Raw genomic sequence first — 17836 nt, forward strand, 5'->3', positions numbered from 1 at the left:
TCGAAGCCGTCCCTGTGTTAATAGCAAAGAATTCCTTAATCTCCAGAGAGATCCCAGATAGGTCACCCAACACATTCAGCCAATGTGAGTTACATTTCCACAGCCTAGGTCCCTGTCTGAGCACCCCCAGGCACAAGTCAATCTGCACCAGAGAGTGGTCAGACAACGACCGAGGATGATAGACAACATCCCTAACCAGTGGCAGCATTATATAATTTACAAGGGCCAAATCAATACGCGATAACGAGTGATGCGTGGCTGATCTGCACGAGTATTCACGCTTATCAGGGTTACGCAGTCTCCATACATCATATACACCGATTTCACACATAATATTTCTGAGAACCACACTCCCCGGTAAACCACCTGCTCCTTCCACCCGGCATCTGTCTAGGGAGTCATTCAGCGTGCAATTGAAGTCCCCAACCAATAGCCACGGCAACCCAGGGAAGTCCGCCACAAAGTCCATAATCTCTCTTATCAATGGGGAAGCAAACGGTGGAGGCACGTATACAGACACCAGCACCACCTGTATTCCATCCACCTTACACACAACACACACATATCTACCATCCGCGTCCACACATTCCTGCATATGTTCATACCTAATGCTACTATGCACAATCATACTAACACCTCTAGAGTGAGAGGAATGAGTTGAATGTAACGCATGGATCACCCAATTTTTACTCATCCAGTGTAAATTATCTCCAATCAGATGCGTTTCCTGAAGACAACATATAGCCGGCTGAAATCGCCCCAAGTATTGAAAAACACACTGTCTCTTCCGTGCATCTGCCATCCCTCTCACATTCCAGCTTAAAACTCTAATCACCTGTGACATGGTAAAACATCAAACCATACTTGAATCTAACAAACCACTCAGACTCCTTCTGCTCGTAGTTCAAGACCTTATCCCCCAACTTTCTCCCTACCCCCCCACCCCCCTCCCTCCCTCTCATGATCAGATTACTGTAACTTGGGAACACTGTCCCTTTGGTATCAACCTCACTCATTAAAACAGGGCAATCCGAGAGCACCTTGCCCCCCAACATATAACAATCATAACAGATTATAACACATTTCCTCAGGTAGAGAATCCTCCCCACATCTGAGAAATACATTTTACTCTCTCAACCACCTACTCCCTCCATAGGATCTACCATGTGGTAGCATTGCATAATACACTTCTTAACTGGTGCATCATTTAAAGCAACCCTATCGTGCAAATGCATATATAGAGTGAACATAAGAACCCATATCTTTGCCTTCTTCAAGTGTCCAGGGCCCCACTTTTCAATTGTTGCTCGTGGACGTCCAGCCACTGCGTCGCCTCCTCCGGATCTTCAAAAAATCTGGTGGATCCCAATGCCACCACTCGCAGTTTAGCAGGAAACAGCATAGCATACTGGACTTGTAAACCTCTCAGCCTTTTCTTTATCTCCATAAATCTACTTCTCCTCCGCTGCACCTCGTTAGAATAATCCGGGAAAATGGACACTTTAACCCCATTCAGGACCATCTCCTCATTGTCCCTTGATTGCCGTAGGATAGTGTCCCGGTCTTTAAAATGCAGGATCTTTGCCAGTATAGGACGGGGAGGTCTGCCAGGCGGAAGCGGCCGCATGGGGACTCTGTGCGCCCGCTCCACCGCATATAGGGAAGATAGACCTTTCTCATGAAATAGCTGATGCAACCATTTTTCCACAAACTCTGTGGCATTATCCCCCTCCGTCTTCTCTGGCATTCCCACAATCCGCAGGTTATTCCTTCTGGACCTGTTCTCCAGATCATCTGTTTTGGCATATAAAGCAGCTATGTCCTTAGCAGTTGTTTTTGCCGCCATTTGCAACGGCTGAATATCATCTTCTATGGTGGACACCCTATTCTCCAATTCAGAGGTGCGCTCAAAAATCTTGTGCAGGTTGTGCCTAATTATAGACACATCTGACCTCAAGCTGCCGACTTGCACTGTTAGCTCCTTCAGGGTGCTGTTATAGCTGGCCACAGCTGTCATGATATCTTTTAAAGTGGGCTCTTCGTTGGCCGCGGCCTTAGGGCCTACTGTGCTTTTAGCTGGGCGTGCAGGGGTCAATGGCGGCCAATCCACCGCATCCAGGGCCTCACCATCCAGGGATCCGTCCTCCTGTTCAGAGGAGGTATGTGCGTCCGTCTCCTTTCCCTCGGCCCAATCGCCCACACCGCTATCAGTGCGGGCAAACTTGCTCAATTTTGCGGCCGCACTCTGACTCAGCTTTAGCTGTAAGGCCGGCCCCTCTTCTTCCTCGGCGCCATGCTGGATCACCTCTGGCCTGTCGGATCGCGGCCCTTTGCTGGACTTCCTCGGCATGTCGGAGCTCACAAAGTCACCACCGCACTCTCCGGTCACTTCTCTCCCACCAGGTAAGGTTAAATCTGCGTTTCAGACGGTGCTACCACTCGATTAATCAGGATACTGGCAGGAGCAGCGAGCGGTGCGACTTACTCCATGCGCTCTTAGGCCACGCCCCCGGTCAAATTATTTTTAGTGACCGTAAAAGCACAGTTTTTTTTCTGGGTTGAAAAACAATTCCAAAATTAGCAATTCTCAAAATAAGTAGTTTATGCTATATATATCAGGCCTACTTGAAATCTATCCCAAAAAGGATATCTTAGATTTAAGGTGCTGATAGTGTCATTCAGAAAAACTTAACACACACACTACCGTGCAGATACAAGTCTAATTCTGTGATTAAACCTATAACTGTCACACAGCGCAAAAAATATAGGCCTCACATTTCTATTCAACCAAATCTGTACTGTTTTAGCTGGTCAAATTATTTGTAGTGACCGTAAAAGCACAGTTTTTGTGCTGGGTTGAAAAACTATTCCAAAATTTGCAATTCTCAAAATAAGTAGTTTATGCTATATATATCAGGCCTACTTGAAATCTATCCCAAAAAGGATATCTTAGATTCAAGGTGCTGATAGTGTCATTCAGAAAAACTTAACACACACGCTACCGTGCAGATACAAGTCTAATTCTGTGATTAAACCTATACCTGTCACACAGCGCAAAAAAAAAACAGGCCTCACATTTCTATTCAACCAAATCTGTACTGTTTTAGCTGGTCAAGTTATTTGTAGTGACCGTAAAAGCACAGTTTTTGTTCTGGGTTGAAAAACTATTAACAAATTTGCCATTCTCAAAATTGTGGTGAACGGGAACAATGAGGAAAACATCTAATAAGAAACGTGGACGTGGACATGGTCGTGGTGGTGTTAGTGGACCCTCTGGTGCTGGGAGAGGACGTGGCCGTTCTGCCACAGCCACACGTCCTAGTGAACCAACTACCTCAGGTCCCAGTAGCCAGCAGAATTTACAGCGATATTTGGTGGGGCCCAATGCCGTTCTAAGGATGGTAAGGCCTGAGCAGGTACAGGCATTAGTCAATTGGGTGGCCGACAGTGGATCCAGCACGTTCACATTATCTCCCACCCAGTCTTCTGCAGAAAGCGCACAGATGGCGCATGAAAACCAAGCCCATCGGTCTGTCACATCACCCCCATGCATATCAGGGAAACTGTCTGAGCCTCAAGTTATGCAGCAGTCTCTTATGCTGTTTGAAGACTCTGCTGCCAGGGTTTCCCAAGGGCATCCACCTAGCCCTTCCCCAGGGGTGGAAGAGATAGAATGCACTAACGCACAACCACTTATGTTTCCTGATGATGAGGACATGGGAATACCACCTCAGCACGTCTCTGATGATGACGAAACACAGGTGCCAACTGCTGCGTCTTTCTGCAGTGTGCAGACTGAACAGGAGGTCAGGGATCAAGACTGGGTGGAAGACGATGCAGGGGACGATGAGGTCCTACACCCCACATGGAATGAAGGTCGTGCCACTGACTTTCACAGTTCGGAGGAAGAGGCAGTGGTGAGACCGAGCCAACAGCGTAGCAAAAGAGGGAGCAGTGGGCAAAATCAGAACACCCGGCGCCAAGAGACTCCGCCTCCTACTGACCGCCGCCATCTGGGACCGAGCACCCCAAAGGCAGCTTCAAGGAGTTCCCTGGCATGGCACTTCTTCAAACAATGTGCTGACGACAAGACCCGAGTGGTTTGCACTCTGTGCCATCAGAGCCTGAAGTGAGGCATTAAAGTTCTGAACCTTAGCACAACCTGCAGGACCAGGCACCTGCATGCAAAGCATGAACTGCAGTGGAGTAAACACCTTAAAAACAAGGAAGTCACTCAGGCTCCCCCTGCTACCTCTTCTGCTGCTGCCGCCAAGGCCTCTTCTGCTGCTGCCGCCGCCTCGGCCTCTTCTGCTGCTACCGCCGCCTCGGCCTCTTCCTCCGCCTCTGGAGGAACGTTGGCACCTGTCGCCCAGAAAACATGTGATGTACCACCAACACCACCACCTGCGTCACCAAGCATCTCAACCATGTCACACGGCAGCGTTCAGCTCTCCTTCTCACAAACATTTGAGAGAAAGCGTAAATTCCCACCTAGCCACCCTCGATCCCTGCCCTGAATGCCAGCATTTCTAAACTACTGGCCTATGAAATGCTGTCATTTAGGCTGGTGGACACACACAGCTTCAAACAGCTCATGTCGCTTGCTGTCCCACAGTATGTTGTTCCCAGCCGGCACTACTTCTCCAAGAGAGCCGTGCCTTCCCTGCACAACCAAGTGTCCGATAAAATCAAGTGTGCACTGCGCAACGCCATCTGTGGCAAGGTCCACCTAACCACAGATACGTGGACCAGTAAGCACGGCCAGGGACGCTATATCTCCCTAACTGCACACTGGGTAAATGTAGTGGCGGCTGGGCCCCAGGCGGAGAGCTGTTTGGCGCACGTCCTTCCGCCGCCAAGGATCGCAGGGCAACATTCTTTGCCTCCTGTCTCCTCCTCCTCCTACTCAGCTTCCTCCTCCTCTTCTTCCACCTGCTCATCCAGTCAGCCACACACCTTCACCACCAACTTCAGCACAGCCCGGGGTAAACGTCAGCAGGCCGTTCTGAAACTCATATGTTTGGGGGACAGGCCCCACACCGCACAGGAGTTGTGGCTGGGTATAGAACAACAGACCGACGAGTGGTTGCTGCCTGTGAGCCTCAAGACCGGCCTGGTGGTGTGCGATAATGGGCGAAATCTCGTTGCAGCTCTGGGACTAGCCGGTTTGACGCACATCCCTTGCCTGGCGCATGTGCTGAATTTGGTGGTGCAGAAGTTCATTCGCAACTACCCCGACATGTCAGAGCTGCTGCATAAAGTGCAGGCCGTCTGTTCGCGCTTCCGGCGTTCACACCCTGCCGCTGCTCGCCTGTCTGCGCTACAGCGTAACTTCGGCCTTCCCGCTCACCGCCTCATATGCGACGTGCCCACCAGGTGGAACTCCACCTTGCACATGCTGGACAGACTGTGCGAGCAGCAGCAGGCCATAGTGGAGTTTCAGCTGCAGCACGCACGGGTCAGTCGCACTGCGGATCAGCCCCACTTTACCACCAATGACTGGGCCTCCATGCGAGACCTGTGTGCCCTGTTGCGCTGTTTCGAGTACTCCACCAACATGGCCAGTGGCGATGACGCCGTTATCAGCGTTACAATACCACTTCTATGTCTCCTTGAGAAAACACTTAGGGCGATGATGGAAGAGGAGGTGGCCCAGGAGGAAGAGGAGGAAGAGGGGTCATTTTTAGCACTTTCAGGCCAGTCTCTTCGAAGTGACTCAGAGGGAGGTTTTTTGCAACACCAGAGGCCAGGTACAAATGTGGCCAGACAGGGCCCACTACTGGAGGACGAGGAGGACGAGGATGAGGTGGAGGAGGATGAGGATGAAGCATGTTCACAGCGGGGTGGCACCCAAAGCAGCTCGGGCCCATCACTGGTGCGTGGCTGGGGGGAAACACAGGACGATGACGATACGCCTCCCACAGAGGACAGCTTGTCCTTACCTCTGGGCAGCCTGGCACACATGAGCGACTACATGCTGCAGTGCCTGCGCAACGACAGCAGAGTTGCCCACATTTTAAAGTGTGCGGACTACTGGGTTGCCACCCTGCTGGATCCCCGGTACAAAGACAATGTGCCCACCTTATTTCCTACACTGGAGCGTGATAGGAAGATGCGCGAGTACAAGCGCACGTTGGTAGATGCGCTACTGAGAGCATTCCCAAATGTCACAGGGGAACAAGTGGAAGCCCAAGGCGAAGGCAGAGGAGGAGCAAGAGGTCGCCAACGCAGCTGTGTCACGGCCAGCTCCTCTGAGGGCAGGGTTAGCATGGCAGAGATGTGGAAAAGTTTTGTCACCACGCCACAGCTAACTGCACCACCACCTGATACGGAACGTGTTAGCAGGAGGCAACATTTCACTAACATGGTGGAACAGTACCTGTGCACACCCCTCCACGTACTGACTGATGGTTCGGCCCCATTCAACTTCTGGGTCTCGAAATTGTCCACGTGGCCAGAGCTAGCCTTTTATGCCTTGGAGGTGCTGGCCTGCCCGGCGGCCAGCGTTTTGTCTGAAAGTGTATTCAGCACGGCAGGGGGCGTCATTACAGACAAACGCAGCCGCCTGTCTAAAGCCAATGTGGACAAGCTGACATTTCTAAAAATGAACCAGGCATGGATCCCACAGGACCTGTCCATCCCTTGAGCAGATTAGATATTAACTACCTCCCCTTAACAATATATTATTCTACTCCAGGGCACTTCCTCATTCAATCCTATTTTTATTTTCATTTTACCATTATATTGCGGGGCAACCCAAAGTTGAATGAACCTCTCCTCTGTCTGGGTGCCTGGGCCTAAATGTGTGACAGTGGCCTGTTCCAGTGGTGGGTGACGTGAAGCCTGATTCTCTGCTATGACATGAAGACTGATTCTGTGCTGACATAAGGCCAGATTCTCTGTTACGGGACCTCTCTCCTCTGCCTGGGTGCCTGGGCCTAAATATGTGACAGTGGCCTGTTCCAGTGGTGGGTGACGTGAAGCCTGATTCTCTGCTATGACATGAAGACTGATTCTGTGCTGACATGAAGCCAGATTCTCTGTTACGGGACCTCTCTCCTCTGCCTGGGTGCCTGGGCCTAAATATGTGACAGTGGCCTGTTCCAGTGGTGGGTGACGTGAAGCCTGATTCTCTGCTATGACATGAAGACTGATTCTGCGCTGACATAAGGCCAGATTCTCTGTTACGGGACCTCTCTCCTCTGCCTGGGTGCCGGGGCCTAAATGTGTGACAGTGGCCTGTTCCAGTGGTGTGTGACGTGAAGCCTGATTCTCTGCTATGACATGAAGACTGATTCTCTGCTGACGTGAAGCCTGATTCTCTGCTATGACATGAAGACTGATTCTGCGCTGACATAAGACCAGATTCTCTGTTACGGGACCTCTCTCCTCTGCCTGGGTGCCGGGGCCTAAATGTGTGACAGTGGCCTGTTCCAGTGGTGGGTGACGTGAAGCCTGATTCTCTGCTATGACATGAAGACTGATTCTGCGCTGACATAAGGCCAGATTCTCTGTTACGGGACCTCTTTCCTCTGCCTGGGTGCCGGGGCCTAAATGTGTGACAGTGGCCTGTTCCAGTGGTGGGTGACGTGAAGCCTGATTCTCTGCTATGACATGAAGACAGATTCTGTGCTGACATAAGGCCAGATTCTCTGTTACGGGACCTCTCTCCTCTGCTTGGGTGCCGGGGCCTAAATATGTGACAGTGGCCTGTTCCAGTGGTGGGTGACGTGAAGCCTGATTCTCTGCTATGACATGAAGACTGATTCTGCGCTGACATAAGGCCAGATTCTCTGTTACAGGACCTCTCTCCTCTGCCTGGGCCTAAATATGTGACAGTGGCCTGTTCCAGTGGTGTGTGACGTGAAGCCTGATTCTCTGCTATGACATGAAGACTGATTCTGCGCTGACATAAGGCCAGATTTTCTGTTACGGGACCTCTCTCCTCTGCCTGGGTGCCTGGGCCTAAATATGTGACAGTGGCCTGTTCCAGTGGTGGGTGACGTGAAGCCTGATTCTCTGCTATGACATGAAGACTGATTCTGTGCTGACATAAGGCCAGATTCTCTGTTACGGGACCTCTCTCCTCTGCCTGGGTGCCTGGGCCTAAATATGTGACAGTGGCCTGTTCCAGTGGTGTGTGACGTGAAGCCTGATTCTCTGCTATGACATGAAGACTGATTCTCTGCTGACGTGAAGCCTGATTCTCTGCTATGACATGAAGACTGATTCTGCGCTGACATAAGACCAGATTCTCTGTTACGGGACTTCTCTCCTCTGCCTGGGTGCCTGGGCCTAAATATGTGACAGTGGCCTGTTCCAGTGGTGGGTGACGTGAAGCCTGATTCTCTGCTATGACATGAAGACAGATTCTGCGCTGACATGAAGCCAGATTCTCTGCTATGGCATGAAGAGACTGATTCTCTGCTGACATGAAGCCAGATTCTTTGCTATGGCATGAAGAGACTGATTCTCTGCTGACGTGAAGCCAGATTCTCTGCTATGGGACCTCTGTCCAATTGATATTGGTTAATTTTTATTTTTTTAATTTTTATTTTAATTCATTTCCCATTTTCATTCATTTGTTTGCAGGGGATTTACCTACATGTTGCTGCCTTTTGCAGCCCTCTAGCTCTTTTCTGGGCTGTTTTACAGCCTTTTTAGTGCCCAAAAGTTCGGGTCCCCATTGACTTCAATGGGGTTCGGGTTCGGGACGAAGTTTGGGTCGGGTTCGGATCCCGAACCCGACCATTTCCGGGAAGTTCGGCCGAACTTCTCGAACCCGAACATCCAGGTGTTCGCTCAACTCTAGTCATAATGCCTAAATCGCTGAGAGCAGAGATGGAGGTGAAGCATGCTACAGACAAGCTCGTGATACTCTTTACTGGCCTAACATGCAAGTGAAATCAAAGATTTTGTCAGTAATTGTCACATCTGCAATGAATATGCCCACTTACAGCAAAAAGAAACTATGATGTCGCATGAGATACCGACACGTCCATGGCAGATAATCAGTATGGACTTATTCAACTACGCAGGCAAAGAATACCTGATATTAGTTCACAATCACAGAGGGTCATATAATATTCTGAAAAGCTATCATCAATATGTCACAGAAATTGTAAGCTATTCATTTAAAATTTAACTTTTAATAGATAGTATTAAGAGAAATATAATTTTTCCAAAATTTCTTGATATATAATTACTTGATATATAATCAATTGCCAGAATGAAGGTAGAATCAGGACCCACCATGAACTTTAGTGCAGTAGGTCATATGATAAAAGGGTAAGAGGTGTAGCACTTACAGTTAGATGTTTCATTGGTGAACTCCGGTGAGGTCAGGAGGAATAGTATCCCTATTGATACCCTAAGGTGTCTACCCCTGCCTACAGGCAGAGCACCCGCCCCGAAAGGGGCGACCCCACCTCTCGGTGGCTAAACCCTTTTCTTACCCTAACGTGACCCTGGGTGTTACCTCACGGTGGGTTCAAGGTTCTCCTTTGTTAGTTTAGAACAACGATGTCAGTCCTAAATGATGGAAGCTTGTAATTGTCCCGACGCGTTTCCCCAAGTCAGTCCTTGGTTCTTCATCATCATCAGCCACTGCCAGCATATAGCCACCATCCTTCGGCTACGTGAATATTACCATCATGGTCCCCTGAAGAACCAAGGACTGACTTGGGGAAACGCGTCGGGACAATTACAAGCTTCCATCATTTAGGACTGACATCGTTGTTCTAAACTAACAAAGGAGAACCTTGAACCCACCGTGAGGTAACACCCAGGGTCACGTTAGGGTAAGAAAAGGGTTTAGCCACCGAGAGGTGGGGTCGCCCCTTTCGGGGCGGGTGCTCTGCCTGTAGGCAGGGGTAGACACCTTAGGGTATCAATAGGGATACTATTCCTCCTGACCTCACCGGAGTTCACCAATGAAACATCTAACTGTAAGTGCTACACCTCTTACCCTTTTATCATATGACCTACTGCACTAAAGTTCATGGTGGGTCCTGATTCTACCTTCATTCTGGCAATTGATTATATATCAAGTAATTATATATCAAGAAATTTTGGAAAAATTATATTTCTCTTAATACTATCTATTAAAAGTTAAATTTTAAATGAATAGCTTACAATTTCTGTGACATACTGATATTAGTTCACTACTATTCGGACTTTTCGGAAATCGACCTTCTTCCTGATTTGACCACTGAAACCAAAATTAAGCGGTGCAAGGCTCAGTTTGCCCGTTATGGCCAACCAGATAAAGTGATCTCTGATAATGGCCCTCAGTTTTCAAGCTTACAATTTAGAAGATTTGCAATGGAATGAGAGTTTGAGCACGTTACTTCCTCACCACGTCATCCACAGGCGAATGGCAAAGCTGAAGCAGCTGTAAAGATTGTTAAGAACTTATGCAAGAGAGCACACAGTGATGGTAAAAACTCGTGGAAGGTCATTTTGCATTGGAGAAACACTCCAACCGAAGGCATGTATAGTAGTCCGGCACAAAGACTGATGTCAAGGAGGCTGAAGACTTCCTTACTGGCAGCGAATAAGCTTCTGGAACCTTGTGTGGTACAAGGTGTTACAGAAAAGTTAAAGTTTAAGAGACAAATGTCAAAGGCTCAATAATCAATATGATACATCAGCCAGAGATCTGCCAGAGTTGATTACTGGAGAACAAATTCGTATGAAACCCTTACCTGGAGATCGAACAGGTCGTTGGAGAATGGGTAATTGTTTGAAAAAATTTGCACCACGCTTGTATCTAGTGGACGTTGACGGAACTCTCTTTCGTCGCAATCGTGTGGATTTACGAGTGGCAGAAAAACCTATGTTGCAATATCTCATTGATAAGCCAGTCTCGCTTGGTATAACAGGGACACGTGTGCCCATTGACTGTGAGGAATGCCCAGAGGTGGGGCCACAGACCAATGGTACTGGCAATCCTGAGCAAGCTAGTACATCTACCAGCAACCACGCGCAAGACATGCCAGTAGAAGGTGATAAGAGCCCAGTAACTACCGAGAGGGCTAATAACCTACAAGGACCAGTCGTCACCCGTAGTGGCAGATGTTCAAAACCACCTATGAGACTTAACCTATAGAGTATCAAATGCATTATTGTTATCTCTCTTCAAAACTTACAATGTTAATTTATTAACACTAAAAAAGGGGAAGATGTTATGGATGTTATGTTGGTGCACCACTACCTGTTTACTGTTTTCCGTTTGTGGCAGTTGCTCCTGTCTTTATGTTATGTTACCAACATGGCTCCTGTGCAGTAATCCTGCGTGCTGTGTTTATTTACATCACATGAAACATGCGCCACCAATGAATATAGTTAATATGCATGAATACAAACGTAGCCTGCATGTGCCGGCCATATCCCATACCTGGCTTCGATTACAGCGCGCCGTGATCCGCCGCAATTAACTCGTCAGGTCCTGAGGGGTTAATTGCAGCGGATCACGGCGCTCAGTAATAGAGACCAGGTATGGGATATGGCCGGCACATGCAGGCTACGTTTGTATTCAGGCATATTAACTATGTTCATTGGTGGCGCAGTGGCCACAGTTCCTCCCCTCCTCCTCCTCTCTGTTCTCATTAATGGCACAGTGGCCACAGTCCCTCCTCCTCCTACTCTGTTCTCATTGGTGGCGGAGTGGCCACAGTCCCTCCCCTCCTCCTCCTAGTCTGTTTTCATTGGTGGTCAGCGGCAGTCGCACACAGTGGGGAGGGACGGACTCCTTCCTTCTCCACTGTGCCGGCTCAGGAGAACATGGTGCATGCCGAGAGTGGCGCATGCCATGTTCTACTGCGATATGGCAATATAAACGAAATCTCTATTGTTGGCCAAATTTATATAGTTTAAATCTCATATTGTCTATATCGCCCACCCCTAGGCAGGATGCTGTCGAGGTCACTGTTAAAGAGGCGGGTGTCACGTTCAGGTTTGGCAGGGAAACACCACACCGAACATAGGACGGAAAGGGGTGAGGGAATAAGGCCTGAAAACTATGGAAAGGAGATGGACTCCTCCTAGTAAAACTCTAATCAAAATCCTGGCTAACTACCAGTATGAACAGACCCCAGAGGTAGGTGACTTCATACACAGGAATACCTAATGTCCTAACTCACCCTAAAGGACCCTGGTACTAATGTCAGGACTGAGACAACCTGTTCCTACAAATGGAAGGACAAACAGGAGTCTCCCTCAGGCCTTAATACAAATGACAGGGAAATGTAACACACAAAATAACCCAAACAAAATACAAGAGAGAAAGAAAACACTTAACTTCAAGTGGCTATGGCAGCACCAGGAATTCAGCTGAGATCCACACACCAGCTATCCACAACTCAAAGCTATAAACCGCTTAGCATAGTGGGAGAATCAACAATAAATAGAGAAGGTTAAATGACCATAATAGCCACACCTGGGGAAAGAAGGTGAGGCAAGCACCAGAAACAACACAGACGTCATTTGTTCCAAACAGAAAACATGTCAGATCAAACCACGTGTTGCCAGTCTCACCGATGTCCTGCCACCTGTTGCGGGAATGTCCGTGAAAGCGGGCTGCTGTGGAGGTCACTGATAAGGGGGAGGAATGCTGTGGAGGTCTCTGTTAAGGGGACATGGAACTGTGGAGGTCACATTTAAGGGGACGGTCCGGTATGGAGGTCAGTGTTAGGGGGCGGGGTGCTGTAGAGGTCACTGTTAAACGGGTGGGGTGTTCTGGAGGTCACATTTTAAGGGAACAGAGCCAGGGGTGTACATAAAAATCATTGGGCCCCATAGCAAGAATCAGAATTGGGCCCCCTAACTCCGCCCATAACCTACCCCTGGCTGCTCCCCTGTCACACCCATTTGCTAATAAATAAAGAAATACAATGTATAAATAATCTTTTGAAACCGTTATGGATAAATCATTTTTTTTTTATTAGAGGGAACCACATTCCTCTGCCTTCACTCACAGGTGCCGCGATCGGCATTGATCATGGAACCTGAGGGGTTAAATGATGGCGGCGGTGCACTGTCCAGAGACATTTACATCATATGTGACTGATAACAGCCGCTCCTCTTATAACGCTCCAGCACTGATATAACCTCCAGAGACATTACATCATATGTGACTGATATCAGCCGCTCCTCTTATAACGCTCCAGCACTGATATAACCTCCAGAGACATTACATCATATGTGACTGATATCAGCCGCTCCTCTTATAACGCTCCAGCACTGATATAACCTCCAGAGACATTACATCCTATGTGACTGATATCAGCCGCTCCTCTTATAACGCTCCAGCACTGATATAACCTCCAGAGACATTACATCATATGTGACTGATATCGGCCGCTCCTCTTATAACGCTCCAGTACTGATATAACCTCCAGAGACATTACATCATATGTGACTGATATCAGCCGCTCCTCTTATAACGCTCCAGTGCTGATATAACCTCCGGAGACATTACATCATATGTGACTGGTATCAGCAGCTCCTCTTATAACACTCCAGTGCTGATATAACCTCCGGAGACATTACATCATATGTGACTGATATCAGCTGCTCCTCTTATAACGCTCCAGTACTGATATAACCTCCAGAGACATTACATCATATGTGACTGATATCAGCCGCTCCTCTTATAACGCTCCAGTGCTGATATAACCTCCAGAGACATTACATCATATGTGACTGACATCAGCTGCTCCTGTTATAACGCTCCAGTGCTGATATAACCTCCGGAGACATTACATCATATGTGACTGGTTTCGGCCACTCCTCTTATAACGCTCCAGCACTGATATAACCTCCAGAGACATTACATCACATGTGACTGATATCAGCTGCTCCTCCTATAACGCTCCAGTACTGATATAACCTCCAGAGACATTACATCATATGTGACTGATATCAGCCGCTCCACTTATAACGCTCCAGCACTGATATAACCTCCAGAGACATTACATCATATGTGACTGATATCAGCCGCTCCTCTTATAACGCTCCAGCACTGATATAACCTCCAGAGACATTACATCCTATGTGACTGATAACAGCCGCTCCTCTTATAACGCTCCAGCGCTGATATAACCTCCAGAGACATTACATCATATGTGACTGATATCAGCCGCTCCACTTATAACGCTCCAGCACTGATATAACCTCCAGAGACATTACATCACATGTGACTGATATCAGCTGCTCCTCTTATAACGCTCCAGCGCTGATATAACCTCCAGAGACATTAAATCATATGTGACTGATATCAGCCGCTCCTCTTATAACGCTCCAGCACTGATATAACCTCCAGAGACATTACATCACATGTGACTGATATCAGCTGATCCTCTTATAACGCTCCAGTACTGATATAACCTCCAGAGACATTACATCATATGTGACTGATATCAGCCGCTCCACTTATAACGCTCCAGCACTGATATAACCTCCAGAGACATTACATCATATGTGACTGATATCAGCCGCTCCACTTATAACGCTCCAGCACTGATATAACCTCCAGAGACATTACATCATATGTGACTGATATCAGCCGCTCCTCTTATAACGCTCCAGTACTGATATAACCTCCAGAGACATTACATCATATGTGACTGGTTTCGGCCACTCCTCCTATAACGCTCCAGCACTGATATAACCTCCAGAGACATTACATCACATGTGACTGATATCAGCTGCTCCTCTTATAACGCTCCAGTACTGATATAACCTCCAGAGACATTACATCATATGTGACTGATATCAGCCGCTCCACTTATAACGCTCCAGCACTGATATAACCTCCAGAGACATTACATCACATGTGACTGATATCAGCTGCTCCTCTTATAACGCTCCAGCGCTGATATAACCTCCAGAGACATTACATCATATGTGACTGATATCAGCCGCTCCTCTTATAACGCTCCAGCACTGATATAACCTCCAGAGACATTACATCACATGTGACTGATATCAGCTGATCCTCTTATAACGCTCCAGTACTGATATAACCTCCAGAGACATTACATCATATGTGACTGATATCAGCCGCTCCACTTATAACGCTCCAGCACTGATATAACCTCCAGAGACATTACATCATATGTGACTGATATCAGCCGCTCCACTTATAACGCTCCAGCACTGATATAACCTCCAGAGACATTACATCATATGTGACTGATATCAGCCGCTCCTCTTATAACGCTCCAGTACTGATATAACCTCCAGAGACATTACATCATATGTGACTGATATCAGCCGCTCCTCTTATAACGCTCCAGTGCTGATAAAACCTCCAGAGACATTACATCATATGTGACTGATATCAGCCGCTCCTCTTATAACGCTCCAGTACTGATATAGCCTCCAGAGACATTACATCATATGTGACTGATATCAGCCGCTCCTCTTATAACGCTCCAGTGCTGATAAAACCTCCAGAGACATTACATCATATGTGACTGATATCAGCCGCTCCTCTTATAACGCTCCAGCACTGATATAACCTCCAGAGACATTACATCATATGTGACTGATATCAGCCGCTCCTCTTATAACGCTCCAGTACTGATATAACCTCCAGAGACATCACATCATATGTGGGGGATGAGAGCTGGGAAAAATGGGAAAATTTGAAATGCCACTGATGGGGGAGGGGGGGAGTCACTGGGAGACATAACTTCCTAGCTCTGCAGGGGCTGATAGGTGAGATAGTCAATGGGCTGAGGTCTGTGAGGGGCTGGAACAACAGGGGGACACAAGATTTGCAGGGGCAGCAGTTTCAGGACTCTAACTTCCCTCCCACAGTAACTTACCCCAGTGCTGCTGTCTAGGAGGACCAGCGAGGGACTGAACTTTCTCCTGGAGGCACAGTGACACAGGAGGTCAGGAGGTGCAGCGTCTCCATCATCTCCTGCTGCTGCCTCCGCTCCTCTGGCTCCGCCCCCTCCTCACACATGATGGAATCTCACACTGCAGAGAGAGGGGGGGAGCTGTCCGCTCATGTCGGGTCGGTGAAGTTTCCTTTGGAGAAAGGAACAAGCCCTGCAAGGTACTGTGCTGTCCCTTTCACCAAAGTAAAACTAAATGCAGTCCAGCAGCAGAGAAGAGCTGGGAGCCGGCCCTTGCTTCCTTGCAGGCAGGCTGCCTTGACCGTATAGTAACTGCCCTGCTGGTGGCCCTGGCTATGCTGACACTACAGTATGATAGAGAGGATGGGCCGGCAGTGTTATCAGTGATATCGCAACCTGCCTGCCCTATTATAGTGAGAGCAGGGCCGGCAGTCTGAGCAGATAGGGATGGAATGCCCGGCGATAATAAATACATAACTGCGGGGCCTTCCATGCGCTCCCCCCACCACCACGGGCCCCATAGCAGCTGCGTGGTCTGCCTATATGTTAACGAGACGGGGGTACTGTGGAGGTCACTAATAAAGGGTCGGCCTCTGTGGAGGTCACTGTTAAAGGGGCGGTCTCTGTGGAGGTCACTAATAAAGGATCGGCCTCTGTGGAGGTCACTGTTAAAGGGGCGGCCTCTGTGGAGGTCACTAATAAAGGGTCGGCCTCTGTGGAGGTCACTGTTAAAGGGGCGGCCTCTGTGGAGGTCACTGTTAAAGGGGCGGGGTACTGTAGATGTCACTGTTATAGTGGATACTGTCGATATCTTTTAACGACACACAAACATTAAATGAAATAGATGAAAGCCGGGTCCTTCTGCTAGTAGTTTATAAGGCTGAAAAAAGACATTTGTCCATCCAGTTCGCCCTGTTATCCTGAAATCGGCAAGGTAATGATCGCGTAATATGCGAATATTACGCAATCAATACAGGCGTCGGTCAAAAACGAATATATAGCACTATAGAATATAGCGCTATATATTAGTTTTTAGAATATTCGTCATTTTTTAAATCTGAACACATGATTCCTCCCTGCTTCTTGCTTATGGGCCAATGACTAATTGGAATCATGTGTTCAGATGGAAAAAATGCCGAATGTTCAATATAACGAATATATAGCGCTATATTCTAAATATTCTCGAATTCTCAAAATGGCGATATTCAAGATAAAAATTCGCTTTTTGAATATTTGTGCTCAACACTAATAATAACAGAAGGGAGGTTATGATCGGGTGGGTTTACTAACAGGTAAAAGGGCATGGTACTAGGGAAACGTCTAGACAACAGAACTCCTTTAATGAGTACTTCAGATTTTAAAGAAAATGGGGCCCAGGGCAAAAAAAAAAGCAAATAATGCCCCTCCCCTATCCTATTCTCAACATTTCAAAATCCCTGGTGGTCTAAAGTTGACGAATGGTTGATTGTAAGTTTTATGGTGGCCTAAGTCAGTAAATAGACCTTCTCAGGCAGTCAGGGAATCAAAGTTAAATCCCCCCTGACTGCACCTTTCCACTCACCTTGTCCTGCAAGATGTGTGAGAACACATAGGAGGACCACCAGTTTCATGGCGTCCGTTCCCCCGGCAGTCACATAGATTGACTACAGTCTTGTAGATTCCTTGGTGAACATTAGCCAGGCTAGTTGTCGGTTATATATTCATCAGAGGTGTGGATTTGATGATGGAAGCATGCAACATGAACTTTAAAAGTTCAAAGTTATTGTGTTGATCTTGGTTTCATATTAATTAACTGTTTAACAGATGTACTGTAGCAGAGCTGACCTCATTTGTCAAATTCCAGTGTTGCATCTGAAGTTCACTGGCTTAAAAAGATTGTCCAGGTTTAGAAAAACATTCCTGCTTTTATCCAAAAACAGTGCCACACCTGTCCATGGGATGTTTTTGGTATTGCAGTTCAGCCTCAT

At 47.8% G+C, this 17836-nt stretch overlaps 1 protein-coding gene across 1 annotated transcript in view; it reads right to left on the reverse strand.

The window, feature by feature from the left end:
• Positions 1-17560, reverse strand: part of LOC120992463 (phospholipase A2 inhibitor subunit gamma B-like) — a 54401-nt gene extending 36841 nt beyond the window's left edge. The window contains exon 1 of the mRNA XM_040421469.1: positions 17431-17560. Within this exon, the coding sequence (XP_040277403.1) occupies positions 17431-17479 (49 nt within the window). The 5' untranslated portion in view covers positions 17480-17560. The remainder of the gene's footprint in view (positions 1-17430) is intronic.
• Positions 17561-17836: the final 276 nt, after the last annotated feature.

Source organism: Bufo bufo, chromosome 1 (assembly GCF_905171765.1).
Source record: "Bufo bufo chromosome 1, aBufBuf1.1, whole genome shotgun sequence".
NCBI lineage: Eukaryota > Metazoa > Chordata > Amphibia > Anura > Bufonidae > Bufo > Bufo bufo.